The 15442-nt window shown below is 36.1% G+C and overlaps 1 protein-coding gene across 2 annotated transcripts in view; it reads right to left on the bottom strand.

Moving 5' to 3' along the window:
• GALC (galactosylceramidase) overlaps window positions 1-15442 on the bottom strand; it is a 50049-nt gene that overhangs the window by 22787 nt on the left and 11820 nt on the right. Inside the window, exons 2-8 of one of the 2 annotated variants that reach the window (XM_033109610.1) lie at window positions 14238-14306; window positions 13910-13973; window positions 12224-12337; window positions 10167-10306; window positions 8244-8282; window positions 4127-4257; window positions 2088-2243 (exon numbers count right to left, since the gene is read on the bottom strand). In XM_033109610.1, the coding sequence (XP_032965501.1) occupies window positions 2088-2243; window positions 4127-4257; window positions 8244-8282; window positions 10167-10306; window positions 12224-12337; window positions 13910-13973; window positions 14238-14306 (713 nt within the window). The remainder of the gene's footprint in view (window positions 1-2087; window positions 2244-4126; window positions 4258-8243; window positions 8283-10166; window positions 10307-12223; window positions 12338-13909; window positions 13974-14237; window positions 14307-15442) is intronic. The other variant, XM_033109612.1, reaches the window with a different exon arrangement.

Here is a 15442-nt window from a genome sequence, read left to right as displayed (position 1 = left end):
TTTTCAAGTCCTCACCCATAGTAAAATGACAAACTGACATTCTTCCAAAATCAAAGCCTTCTAATTCTGTCAACACAAAGTAGAAATAATTTCCAATTTTCAAAAATCCTTCCTACCAGTTAAAATTTTAAGAGCGTTCATGATTTTACCCATGATCATGGTATATGCTCTGGCTCATGCTAGAAATATAAATCAAAACAAACCATCTAGAGAGCACTTTGTTATTTATACAAAAGCTTTGAAAAATCTATATGCCTCTGACCCAGACATCGATTCCATTTCTAAGAATACACCCTCAGGAAATAATCATAGATGTCTATAAAGATATCTGTATACAATTGATCACTTCAGTACGCACAAAGCTGTTAACTAAAATAGAAAAAACTTCCACTTCTAAGAAGGGGAGAATAATCAATGAGGTGTAATATATTTTCTGCATCAGTGTTTTCCAAACTTGCGTGGCATCAGAATCACCTGGGGCACTGACTAGACCAACAGAGAGTCCCAGGAGGCTTCCCAGGAGATGCGGGTTCAGCAGGTCTGGGCCGCTACCAAGGATTCAGTATAAACAAGTGACTCAGTTGCCACTTGAGACAAGGCAAGTCTGGGAAATTCTACTGTATGTAACAGAACATGTATAAACGTTAAACATGAAGAAGTGTAAGTACACTTAAAGATGAGGAAAAGTTCATAATGCCTTATTAAGTGAAAAGCAGCTTATTTACTAAACATTATATAGTATGGTCTCAATTTTGCATTAAAATTATATATAGAGAGAGGGTGCCAAAAAAATGAGTACACATTTTAAAAAACTGTATTAATATATACTGATAACAAAAGGTGAGTACAAGTCACTTTTGACTTTTGCAATTATGAGAGGTGCTCAAAGTGGTTACCATAAGCGTCCACACACTTCTGATTATGGCAAACTACTGCTGGAGCAATGTTGACCAAAATGTTAACATCTCTTAAAATTTTTAACTTTACACATTTTAAAATTACATTTTTTTGGCACCCTGGTGTGTATCACATAAATGGGTAGATGTGCACAAAAATTTTTAAGAACAGTTACTTCTGGATAGCAAAAACATGGGGGATTTTGTTTCCTTCTTTGTGCTTAAATGCAGTTGCTAAATTTGCTGCCATGAGTACGTATCCCTCTTAATACAAAATTAATTAATTTATTAGAACCAAACTTTTCATGATAGGCATCTTTTCTTTCAAAAACAGAAAAGGAACAATGGCTGTCAGAATAATATATCATCAGCCCACGTTAACATCACAAAAGAATGTATTAGTTAGCTTTTGTTATATTTATCATTGTTTTAGAAAGCTAATTTGACTCTATAAATTACAATTAAAGCTCCTCAAAAGCATTTAAGAAATACTTCCCTGAGAAATTTAAAAAAAAATTGTATTCTCTTTTTAGAACCTGTTTCGGAAAAAGTTACACAAATTATGTGATATTATGAGGTATCAATCAGGCAGATTGGGAAGTGGATAATTCACAAGACAAGTTGCCTGTGTTATTTTTTCAAAAGGTCACTATCATAAAAAATGGGGAAAGAAGGAAACTATTCTAGATTAAAAGATTTTAGGGGTATTACATCTAAACGCAATGCATGATGCTTGACTGGCTCTTAGCTTTAAAAAAAAGCTATAAATGACATTTTTGAAGACAATTAAATTTGAATATAGACTGAATATTAGAAATACTTTTAAAAATGCTTTTATGCTTTTATGTATCAAAGTGATATTGTGATCATGCAGGAGAATAGTCTTAATTTTGGAGGCACATGCTAAAATACTTAGGGGTAAAATGTCATGACATCTGTAATTTACTTCATAATTATTCATTTATATATATATATATGTTACTTTATTCAATACAGACTATATTCAAATAATGAAAAATAGATATGTAGCTTAGGTATAAATATAAGTATAGATGAAACAAATAAGGTAAAATGTTTACAATCATTGAATCTAGGTTGTGAGAATATGAAAGTCCATTGTACTTTTTTCTACTTATTCTGCTTCTGAAATTTTTCAAAATAAAAATCTTTAAAAGGTTTTTAATAACTTACGAAGTCATATTGCCGTTGATATAATTCTGATTCAATATGCGACCCCAGCAGCCTGCACCCACATCATTATTGAAAGTGCTAAAATCTTCAGAAGACCAAAGCTTCTTCTTAGTCAATTTTGCATCCTTTACTGTATAGGTCCCAGGATAATGAGCTCTAGAAAAGAAGAGGTGGGAGAAAATGGGAAAAGGTCAAAATGTGGCGCTTATATGTATTTGTTGAGTGACTAAAAATACATGTCTTCTCCAACGTTTTCTGTTGTAGAACAATGGACAGCTTCCAGGTAGATGTCAGACTGATTGTAAGCATCTCCTTCCCACTGTTGTGTCTCAGGATGCCCTTAAAATGAGATAAACCTATAACAATATACAAAATGGGAAGGAAAATCACTGATGGATGAGAAATTTCTATCTGTTTCTGGAAACCATAATATGTATGGAAGCATGTTGATATTAATAGATGGAGGTAGCAGAGAATGCCACGGCCTAGAACACTCCAAGAGATGAATAAAGTGGGACCAGGATTCAGACTTCCCAGGGGAAGTACAGAGCTTAGGACACTAGGAAGGAAAGAGTAAGAAGGAAGTCAAAAATAAGACTAATGAGTCTCTGAGGTCGGACAATTAAGTTCACAAACTCATCCTAGAAAACATGCTACATACCTCATTGCTGAATATCACTATGGTCACTTTTGAAGTACTCCCCTTGGGAAGCCATGCACCGACGCCAGTACCTACTCCACCCTTCAAAGCAATTTTGGAACTCTTTTTCTGGAGTGGTCATCAGAGCTGTCATCCTATTACCCTTGATGTCCTGAATGTCATCAAAATGTCTTCCTTTCAACATTTCCTTTATCTTCAGGTAAAGAAAGAAGTCACTGGGGGCCAGATCAGGTGAATAGGTAGGGTGTTCCAATGCAGTTATTTGTTTACTGGCTAAAAACTCCCTCACAGACAGTGCTGTGTGAGCTGGTGCATTGTCGTGATGCAAGAGCCATGTATTGTTGGTGAAAAGTTCAGGTCGTCTAACTTTTCCATGCAGCCTTTTCAGCACTTCCAAATAGTAAACTTGGTTAACTGTTTGTCCGGTTGGTACAAATTCATAATGAATCATCCATTTGATATCAAAAAAGGTGAGCAACAGCGTTGTAACACGTTCGTGAACTTAATTGTCAGGCCTCATGTTACATAAAATAGTACATCCTCCCTTGTCCCACCCAGTAGATAGGCATTTACTCCCAGACAAAAACAAAAAATAAAAAAATAAAAACCCACGCAGTTTTTTCTTGAATAAAAAGAGTAAACTACCTTTGGAAAACTTCAAGTTATTATCCCTTAACCCAGTCAAATTGACACATAAAATGAACCATCCTACTGGGGAAGGGTTCCAAGAGATATTTCTGTATTATTTTTTACAACTACAAACAAATTTACAATTATCTGAAAATAAAAATTTTAATTAAAAAATCTCTCAAAAACATACATACATATATATTTATACATACACACACACACACACACACACACACACGAGTAAATACTACATATATTTTGCTGGAACCCAGTGAGGCTGAGATGCAAAGGGCTGAAAGGCAGAATTGGACTAAGGAGCAGGGTCAAAGCCACACTGCTAAGCAGACATGACAAAAGCCATAATCAGTACACTACACCAGGTACGTAAGTGTTCATGAGAGAACGCCCAACCACAGGAAGTCTGAGAGTTAGGAATTCATTTCACGACATTGCTTTTTGTAATTTCTAAAATTTAAATACTACCCTGCCCTTTCATCTTACAAAGCCAGGTTGTATTACTGCAAACATTAATGTAATTTTTTAAAAGTTACCAATACATTTCATGGTCACACACATTTCCAAGAAAATGGAATGAAATAATCAGAAGCATAGGCTTCAGTTAAGTAAATACAGGACAGTTACTTTCCGAAAATGTAATTAAATGGGAAGAAAGGGCAACAACAGAGGCACCGTCAGTATCCAGCCCAAGCAACCAGAAACTTCGTTCTCCCAGGAAAACGCTCCTTACCCGATAACATCAATCACCTTCCAGAGCTCGGAATCAAGCAGCATAGAAGCAGAAATGGGCTCCCAGAGATTATCACTCGCTATGATTTTCACATGTTGGAGACCTTGATAGTCCAGCATTTGTCTTAAAACCTTTCAGAGAGATAAACAGAACACAGGAAAGGTTACCAATGAGTTTTCACCTGTTGAATTACAACCAAGAAAGCCAAAGCATCTTCAAAAACCAGCACCCTGGAGGATGGAGTCAATATTATTTCCCAGGAGAAATGTGCCTCCTGTGTACGTAAAAGATTAATAGTAAAATAAAAGTATTTTCATTAAGATAACTTACTTCGTGGGAATTTAAAAATAAAATATACTCAAGAGCTAAAAATGTTTTAGAGGGATTTTCCCTCTGACATGAAATGGTTAACCAGAGAAAATCAGGGTGAGAGGGTAGAAAGTGTAAAAAAAAAAAAAAAAAAAATCATAATAGTACGACACAGAAATGACCACTATTATTTTGGTATGCATCCTTTCAGGAATTTTCTTATGTAGACACAATAATAAAATCGGGACCATACTAAACATCATTTGGTAAAATGCTAATCTATAATTTTATTTTGATTATTTTACAATGTCTTCAAATATTCTGCCATTACTGAAACTATCGTAGTTCTTAATATTTTATATTATACTAGAAATAGAAATACGAAATATCCCATCGTTACCCTCAAGTCTTTCACAGGTATAGACAGGACAGGAAATAAAACCTACCTGTAGGACTTTCTACCCAGGAAAATGAAAAGCAACAAGCTAAATTCTAACAGAAAATAAATCAACACTGGCACTCAGTACGTGCTTGTGCACCAGGAGTCCCTAAAAGAAACACAAGATGCAGTCCTCATTCTTAGGCAATAAACACACTCACCAAGACACAAAAACTAACAAGGTGTACCAGAAAATAAGTACACGACAAAATGTATAGATTGCCCATATGTAAAACAAGAGCAGAGAAGAGGAGACATCATTTAACCAGGGAGCAGAAGGACCAGATTTCAAAACAGAAGTAGTTCTTGATGAATGGGTACGAATAAGCCCCACTACTGTGCCACTTGGAACAGTCCTGCTCATAGTAGGTAGCAGGTGCTCAATAAATATCAGTTGGGTTAATTAAGATCAGAAAACAACAAAGAGTTTCACAACCTCTCGTTTCACATTCTAATTTTTCTGAACTAAGGAATTTTCCAATCAATTAATGTGCTCTTTTAGGAAGCAAATGATGAAAGCTCGAGTCAATTCTATGTTGTACTTTAAATGGATGATTTCTTAGAACTGATGAACTATAGTGTTTAAAAAAAAAAAAAAAAACAAGGTGAGAATTAGAGTAGCAATCCAAGTTCATCTTTCAAACAAGTTTCCCAGGGTACCCTGGAAGTAGTATGAACAGGTCCTTATTGTAAATAGAGAGCAACGCTCAAGATTCAGTAGGATTGAGAATCTCTATCCCTCTATTACAAGACCAACCTTAAGCTTCATCATCCTGAAATTCTTTCTTATTCTTACAGAGAGGAGGGAGAGCAACTTAGTCAAGTTTGCATTTATCATTATGGATATATCTAGTTTCTCTAATGCTATTCCTAGACCATCATCTCTAAAATTGCTCACATTTGTATACAGTATATACAAATAACACTCCAAAATATACAAGTCTATAAGTTGTATTTTTAAATACGTTTTCATCCCAAAGTCAGCATGAATAGAAGAATTTTTTTAAGCAAACTTTTACCTAATACATTTCCAATGTTGTTTTCATTGTAGAACCCATCCCTTTCTCCTAAAAACAAAAGTTATCTATTTATAAGATAAAGGAAAGGGAAGCTGTTCGGCTTGAACCCAGTGAGAGTCCAGGGACTCACATATCCAGTTCTATCCACCACCCTCAGATCCTACATATGGGATTTTCCAGACACAATTTAAAAACCACATCACTGAAAACTAAAATAAATCATAAATACAATGCAAAAAACAAAAAATAAAAGAAACAATAGCCCTGCCTTCTTTATATAAATTGTTTGTTGTATTATATTGATTTCTACTCTTAAAAACAAATCCTTACTATTTCTAGGGGCCATCTTACTACACTATATGGAATATACATTCATTAAGCTTATCGAACCTAAATACCTACATTCAACTGCCATTATTGAACTTTTTCAATAGACATGTTAACACACAGGACACAGAGTCCAATAAAATCTTGCTACAAAATAGCAGTTACAAACTAAAAGATTTTATGTCCTGAAATATTTTTCTGCAAGTAAACTAAAGTTTGAAAGAAAAGAAAATGAAATCTGAACTGTTTAAAATGACAATTAGCCTTTCAAACTAGGTAAGGTGAATTAGAACACAATGGAATCAGAACAGACTCATAAGAGTTTAAAAAAATAAAACCTCCTTGCAGATCATTAGTTTAAAAAAAAAAAAGGAAAGCATATTCTAATGCTTTTAATGCTACCTTCAAATGAAATGAACACAACTAGAGCGACACAAGAAGAAGAAAAAAGTTGGCTATGAAATGGCAAATTTGGGTAAATAAAAAGTTCATCACTTTCCACTAGTATGTCCCTGCTGTGGCACCGTACCTGGCTATAGGGTTATACAGTCGTATGCACAGGTTGGCTTCTGCTCTGTGCTCTTGTTGCTCTCATCAGACCTGTGCTCAAGCAGACACAACATCCCACCAACAACCTTGTGCTTCCGTCTTACACTAGCTCCACTGCCACACCTCCCACAACTACCCCACCCCCACAGCACTAGAGTACCTGCAGCCTGAAGGTGACCTTGAGTTACCCGGCTCTGGCTTCAATCCTATCAAATCCCACAACCAAGGATTATTTCAAATGTGCCATTACTCCAGTGAACATGGTGGCCTACTAATAGCTCAGTGCCCCCTCAGTTCCCCCTTCTCTAATCCATCCTTCACCATTTGCCCTTCCCCCAAATCCCTTCACCTCTCAGTCTTCACTTATTTGCAGTGTCATGCTCCTGCCTGAGCAACTTGGGGAGCTCCTATTCATCCTACCTTGAAGATTCCAAGTACATGTCAACCGCTCCAATAGACTTCCCTAGTCCACCCAAGCAGAAATCTCACCTCCTCTCTGTTACCTCCTGACAATCCTTTACGTGCATCACTGTGCTAGAGGAATTATGCCTGATCTTTTAGTTGGCTGTATGGGACTCTGTAGCACCCAAATGTGAACTCCTTTTGGGCAGAAATAGTATTTTGTATCCTTGTATTCCAAGTATGTGCACAATGCCTGACAAATTAGGGGTTGAGTTAATACTTGCTGATCAATTAAATGAGAAAATAAAAGAAATTTAGTGCTTAAAACAGAAGACATTCGATTTAAAGAAAATGTTTTAACAACTGAAACAAAATATAACCACAAAATTATATTCCTTAGACAAAAGACACACAAAACAAGACAAATGGAACTGCAAAGTAAACTAGAGAATATCTCCACCAGAAAGTTAAAATGCCCTTGTTTTCAAATGACAGAAGGGGTTATCATTCTCAGTTTTCCCTTTTCCTGAAAAATAGCAATAATAGTAGTTACCTTATAAGGGAGGTAGGAAGAGTTAAATGGAGATAAATGTTTAGGAAAATGGCTCAAAGTCATATGCTTTGCAAATGTTAGTTGCTACCTATTTGCTAATCACAAATAGAAAAATGTAATATTCCAATATAATAGGCATTCCAAAGAAAATAAGAATGAGACAATGTACCAGAAATTTTGATGTAAGATAATAAAAGAAGAAAACTATATTTCTTTAGGGCCTAAAAGTCTAAAATGATACAACTGTTTTTATAATGATTATTGTAATTCCACAAATAATAAATTTTAAAATAGGAAAATTCAACACAATTCTTCAGACAGAGGCAATTTGGGGCTTACAGCGAATTACATATGCTTTAATAGGGAATATAAATATTAAGATTTTGCTTGAATTTTATGTCACAGCTAGCAAAACAAATAACCGCTGTTAAAAAAAATACGGTTCCGACTACTAATTTCCATGGAACCATAAAGGAATTATTCACTAGTAACTTAAAGAGATTTTAAAGTTGTACATACCTTGATATAATTGATGTTAAATGACCTCTCATTCCAAATCTGCAAAACAAAAAGTCGAAAAGTCTGACTTCAAAATTTTTAAGAGTCAGAAAGTAGACATCATCGTGAAGACACCACTTTTCTCATGGTCTTTCCTATCACCTGGAAAGCCATTTTTTTCTTACTTTATGGAATGTCCTGGTTATAGAATTTAAAGATATTTGTAAGACAACATAACTTTTTTAAATTAAAATACTATTTTTAAAAGTATTAAAATATTGGGTGGGTGTTTTCAAAGAATCATTTAGTGCAGAGATTTCTAAAAATCGAATATTCATTCAGTCAACAAATACTGACAATGCAATGTGTGCCGGGAACTACAGGAGGCGCTGGAGACCTGACAGACGTGGGGTTGCGCTAATAATTCAGACACCCCTGAAACCAGGTGTTCATGTGTACACCGTACAGAAGTGACTTTTTTAACACACACAGAGAATCACAAAGATGTGCTACAGCGCAAAAGCAAAACCTTAATGAGGATAAAAGGAACATACACAAATCTCTTAGGTTTCGAAACAAGAAGCATGGGGATTTAGAGTTGAAAAGGAATGTGCAAGATTTTCATTTTGCTGCTGAGAAAACCGTGAATGACAGGGAAGGGCCTGGAGTCCAGGCCCTGTAACTCGTTTTACTCCAGCGATACAGGGAAGAATTCTTATTAAAGAAGCTCCTCACCTTAGCGTGGAATTATCAAGAGTCTAAACAAGATGTGAATCGGCCATTATTGACCAGAAACAGCTTCGAAGTGTGACTTTACCATAATAGGATGCTATTCGACCCACACCTACAGTGACTCTCATTGTGGGTTAAAAATACCTTAACATGTAAGAAATTTCTCAAATACAAACATTTGCAGTCATAATTTAGAGAGAAAGATAGTAACAACAAGGGTACTCTTGCTTCTGGCTTCCAGCCCTTGGCTCATCCTCATGTCCTATGTCATCCCATGACACTGCCGTTTATCTGTTGCCGGGTCTACTTCTCTCACTGAACTCCTCAAGAGCTTACACATCCTCGTATCCCTAGAACATAATAGTTACAGTACCTGAAACACAGTAGGAGCTCAGTAATTGCCTTGCTGATTGCATGAAAACTTTTAAGATCAGTTTTGACAGATGGCACATTTAATAAACAAAAGTACATGGAGACCCATCGTATGTGTGTGTGAGGCTCTGAGGATACAGTGCAATCTGAGGCACGCCCCCACCTGCCAACAGACCAGTTACCTGCTGGAAGGACAAAAACATCATAATTTACATTTTTTAAATCATTAAATAACATTTTAGGACAAGGGTACGCAGATTTCAGCCAGCCTGCCAAATCTGGCACACTACTTGTATTTTTATAGCCTGAGAGCTAAAAATGGTTTTTACAGTTTTTAAAGGTTACAATTTAAATGGTTATGTAAGTTTCTCCTTAATATCCTTAATAACACCTTTTCACCCACAAAACCTAAAACATTTACTCTCTGATCCTTTAAGGAAAAGTCTGCCACCCTAGTTTAGAATAGAAGACTCAGACCGCAAAATAGGATTAATCATTAAACTATCTAGTAAACATAGTATTGTAAGAACTAGAAAAACTAGGAAAAGCTTTGAAGGAGAATTTGAGCTGGGGTGGTACCAGAAACAAACATTAAAAAAAAAAAAATAGTTCAGAGGGTAACACAGCACAGTTTTTCAAAAGTGGGAAGGCTGTAAATGGGCAAAGAGGAGGAACACAAGGTCACATGTATTACAGTTAATGTTATTGTCAGACACCAATAGAACAAATTAGTATCATGACACAAAATGGTTAGTCAACCAAGTGCTACAGCAACAAATTACTTTTAAAAAGTACAAATAAACTTCCCAAAGTGAAGCATATTTTAACTCCATTACTAACCCCGATATAATCAATGTCCAAATCATGATAATGCTTAGCACCCACAATCCACGTTATGACGTAGTAGGCAGTCAGCTGCAGGTTTTCATAAGGCCAGTTGAAACCGTTTCCCAGCCATCCAGGGAATGACCATGGCAACCCTGCAGAGAGAAAGGAGGACACAAAGGTAGAGTGGGTATAACAGTGCGGACACTATTAGAAACAAAGCAAAAGAAACCAAAACGAACACAGGCTCAACAAAAAGCCAATACAGATCTGACTAAAGGAAAGATGACATACCATGCACAAATTCTCAAAATGCCTTCCAGTGACAGATGTTAGAATTCCTTATTGATCCCTAGAGTTAGAGTCAATAATTCCAAACGCTCTCTCAAGAAAAAGAAATAAAAACAAACAACAAACACCTCTCTCAAAGATACTTACTTACCAATAGAAAGAAAGAACATACAATTTAACTTAACATCCCATCACCTGCTATAGGATGTTCAATATCCAATTTCTGTTTTCTAAGGTCAAATCAAAAAGTTCTGAAAGCTTATGCTTAATTACTCCTATGAGGTAAGCAGAAAACAAACTCCTCATTAACTACTAAGGCCACTTAAAATATAAATTAGGTAATCAAATTTAGAAAACTAGTTTGTCCTTACAGCAACGTAAATGCCAATGACTCAATAGGGGAAAATTCATTTGCTAAATGATACAGATTAAATAATCCACTTTCTTCCAATACCCTAATTATTATTTTTAAGTAAAAAAAAATGAGTAGAGAAGCACTCATTACTATTATAAATCCTAATTCTGTTACTAATGCATTAAAATAAGCTCAACAGTTAAGTTCCTTAACTGTTTATATATTATCAGTCTAGTTCACCACTGAAAGTAGCAAAATCAAAATGACAACATGCTTACTTTTCTAAAATCAAGAGGAAAGACTAAGTGTATCTACACAAGAAATGTGACATTGAAATAATGGAGAATTTTAAAACAATGAAATGCCAAATACATTCTGAAGGCCCACCATGTGTACGTCTTTGTTAGGACATGGTTCAGCATGCCAGATTTTCTACATTTAAATGAGAACTGACCTAGAAAGCCACCCAATAGGCAAGTACACACTGAAGTCAATGATGCTTTTCACTGCTCAAAACATTTCTGGAATCTCTTACAAAAGTCCATTTACAAAGAACATTCCTCATTCTTTTTTTAATTTAGAAAAACATGCTTGTCCTCTAATTCGACGGTTGAAAATGATTTTTAAAATCACTTGAAATCAAGCTTATAAAATAGATCTCATTAATCTCACTGAAATTAGTCTGAATGTGCAAGCCTGTTTCAAAAAATCGAATTCATTTCAAATTATGAAATAGGCCACCACTGTGTATGTTTGAAATACTTCACAAGTCTGTACTTTGTTACAGAAGAACTGAAATGAATACAGTCCCATCTGACAAATCATCCAATGATTCTGCCACTAGAACCTAAGCTGCCCAAGGGCAGTTATTGAGGGTTGGATTGGTCAGTATCGCCAGTGCCTGGAACAATGACAATCACAGGGGTGGGTTTCAAAACAAAGAACCTTTGTATGTACCGCGTCTAGAAATGGGGTCTGCTGCTACGTGTAATATACAACTTTGCAAATAGCTGGAATATACTATTGCATGCAATATACCATTTTATAAATAGCATTGCCCTTTGACAGATTTTGATGGGAAATGTTGAGCAAAGCAGTTTAGCATCAAAAAAAGGAGGAAAAAACCCACCAGGATGGAATAGTCTGATTTTGCCATTCACTAATTATCTGACCTTCAGTCAGTGGCGTAACCTCTCTGAGCCTCTACTGCTTCTTCTGTAAAATGGGAAGAGTAATAAAGATCAGACGTACTATATAAGGGCAGAGAGGATCGTGCCTGGCCTGTGTCTTGCTGCTAGTTGCATACTGGTAGTAGTAACAACATTATTAGTACTTCAGTATTAATAGAGACTCCACATACATGATTCAGGATTTAAAAAGTTAAAGCAAAACAGACTGCAAAAGCATGGCAGACTTCACATCTTACCCATGAGTGTAATATTAGGATTCCGCTTCTTAGCTTCCTTCATCAACCACCACTCATATCCTCGGAAATAATTCTCATCTAATGCATAGTGCATGTGGGACGGCTCGGTGCCATCTGAATGTGAGAGAGCAGAAAAGAGGAAACTACCCATTAACGGTGCTTTGTAGGGCCACTCTCCCTGGCACACATACACACGTTTCACAAAAGTCGTACTCCAGTTCCAATCCTGAAGTTGGGCAAATAAGAACATCTTTCATAACTTGAGGATGGATGATTAAAGCCCATTATTTCATCTTTTTTCATTATCCTAAACAGTGCAAACATCTTCAATAATAAAACCACACCTTTCTCTTATAAGCAGTGTTAAGAGAGGTGGTATCACCTCATATACTAGAAAACTCCTAGAACTACGTTCTGCTGGGCTTTTGGTCTCTCTGAGGTTTTCAAATCTCCACGTTCAACTTTAAATTCACATGGCCTCTACTTTCAGCTTCTCAATCCCAGCCGTGAATCCCTGGGCGCCTGGGCCCCAATTCTCATACTTCATTCCTTGCACCTATACTGTGCCTTTTATACCAAGACCACAGAGGTTTGAGGAAAAAGGAATGAGTACACATCCCCATTATGAGAAAAATTCTATACTAGCCTTTACAGTGTGTCAAGGTAGGTAGCTGACACCAGCCTTCAGGTGTCACCAGGCCTCACAAACACCTGACCTTGATAAGAAGGCCTCACGAGAAGAGTGGCCCTTGCCCAGTTCTTAAAGGTAAACATCAGAATTCACAAGAATTACCTGTGTCTGTATGTCTCCCCGTCATTTAGCTTCAGCACATGAAACTGGCCGGTCATTATCAATTATACATGAAAGGATCTGACAATATAACACAGGTCCTCTCACAAGGGATTTCCTTTTATTTTAATTTGCATTTTTTCTTTCAACATAAACACTACCACCACCTCACAGATATATCTGTTTAACAAAACTTACTTCCAAATCACTAACAGGAACACAAGAGTAAAAATACAAGAGTATAGGGTACTCTAGAGTTCCCTATAATGGAATCTGACCTATAAATAGTAAACTATATATAATCACTGAGATAATTAAATTCCTTTTTCTTCTTCTTGGAAACCAGAGGCCTAAAGACTTTTAATTGACTACATGCATTATACAAAACCAACCAAAATGGTGGCAACGAAGGCTGAAGATTTAGTGATTAAAAATAATTTTGTTTTTAAAAGAAAAAATAGAGCTATGTATCTGAAATACTGATTACTTATATTTTTACCACCTATTTTATTTAAAGCTAATAACACTTTATATGTTTACACAATATTAAAAGCTTTGTTTTTTTAACTTTTCAGTACAATTCCAAACTATACCCACGCTCTCTCTAGTGAATATAGGTTTTAGAAAACTATAGATTTGCTTACTACTGATTATTTCAACTAAATATACAATCTGAAGTCTAAATGCTGTTTTTAATGGGAAAATGCGTATCTTGATACCAATTTTTAAAAATAATTAGAGTGAAAAAGGAATGATAAGGAACAATTTACTAAGCAATAATCAGTATCAAAAATGTTGGCATCACTTATATTCCAAAATCACAGTCCATAAGTTTAGGCATAGATTCAAATGTTGGAGGTGGGGAGGGGGAAAGTCCATTTCCCAAGTACTCCTACCTGTTGTCTGCCCATCACCACCTATTTCGACTTTTAGAATATGCAAAGAAGCACCGAAGTTTGGCTGGAGAAAGAAGTAACAGTATTAACACTGTGATTCATTGTATGAAGGACAATATACTTCAAGACAATTACTAATTGCTGCCTTTGATTTTACAGATGAGAAAACCAAAGCAAAACTTCAAATAAATAGCAACTTATCCCAAAAGTAAATTGCCATTAAGAAAAAAACAAACCTAGAATTTTGAAGGTGATAAATTCTATGGGTGATATTCACCATAGTTTTTAAAATATCACAGATACTATTAAATAACTCTTTTTCCATTACCTTAAAGAGATAATCCAATATTTGAGAACGATAAGGCTCTGGGTAATTCACTAGAAGTCGGGAAGTTGCCTAAAAAAAAGTTTTCAAAAGTATGAATAAAACAAATCCAATCATGAATACTTTTTCTTGGTGTTTTATGTATTCCACGGAGCACACCCATATTTAGCCAGCTTTTAGGCAAAGCTGAGCTGTGGAAGGTCTCAGGTTATTTGTTTGCCTATCTCTGTTTTGCCCATCATTGGGCAAATAGATCTATTATTTGTCCAACAGCTAAAACACAGGTTCCAAGCAACAAACAAGTTTCTCTTCTCCTGAGATGAGGGTTGGCTGGGAGGTAAGCTTGCTAAGCCTACTGATGAACCTCATGATTACAAATTTATCTTGAGGACCTTGACTCTCAGGGTAGCTATTAGAAGAAATGAAACTAGTTCTCTCTCTTAAGACCATTTGTCAAATACCATATCTGGGGGCCAGGGTGGGAAAGATGAATCGCAAGTAATTTCCCCCTCAACCTCTTGCAGGAAAATATTTATTACAAGCAGCAATGAAAAAAGGAAAGACTCCTCTCCTCTTCTTTATTCGAAATTTATACATGCTATCTGTTACTGTTAAGAACGACCATGCAGTGATCCCCAGGCCAAAATGTACTAAGAAAACCTCACACCAGACTAGCATCAGGATGCATGGAAAGACAGAGATGGGAGATGAAGGGACCAACACCTGATCGCACCTAAACCATGGCTGATAACTACTGGAACAAGGAAGTCACAAAACCAGTAATTGAGCAATAACATATCCTTCGGGGAGCAATATAAACAAGGGGAAGAAAGGAGATAGATTTTATCATGAAACACTGGCATATCACTAGGCTTAGCAGCCAGATGAGCCCTAGGTTCTGAGCCACTGACACCTTGCCAGGTGTATGACAAGGGCAAGACACTTGACTTCTATGGAGTTCAACATTTTGTTTTGTACTCTCATATATGCTACCTCTGACATTTCAGTCGTGCCCATATCTATTTCCCTCACACCCAGGACCTTTGCCACTGAGTCACAGACTCATGGAGCAGTATACTCTCTAGCCATGTCAAGCTCAACACATCCCCAACCAAACGTGGCACTTTTTCTTGAATCTATTCCTTCTCCTGCATTTGCTATCTTAGTAAAGAACAACAATCTGCCTAAACCATAAACTTAGGGTCCCC

This window comes from Rhinolophus ferrumequinum, chromosome 6 (assembly GCF_004115265.2).
Source record: "Rhinolophus ferrumequinum isolate MPI-CBG mRhiFer1 chromosome 6, mRhiFer1_v1.p, whole genome shotgun sequence".
Classification (NCBI taxonomy): domain Eukaryota; kingdom Metazoa; phylum Chordata; class Mammalia; order Chiroptera; family Rhinolophidae; genus Rhinolophus; species Rhinolophus ferrumequinum.
Note: the sequence above shows the minus strand (reverse complement) of the source record. Positions and strands in the feature narration are given on the sequence as shown.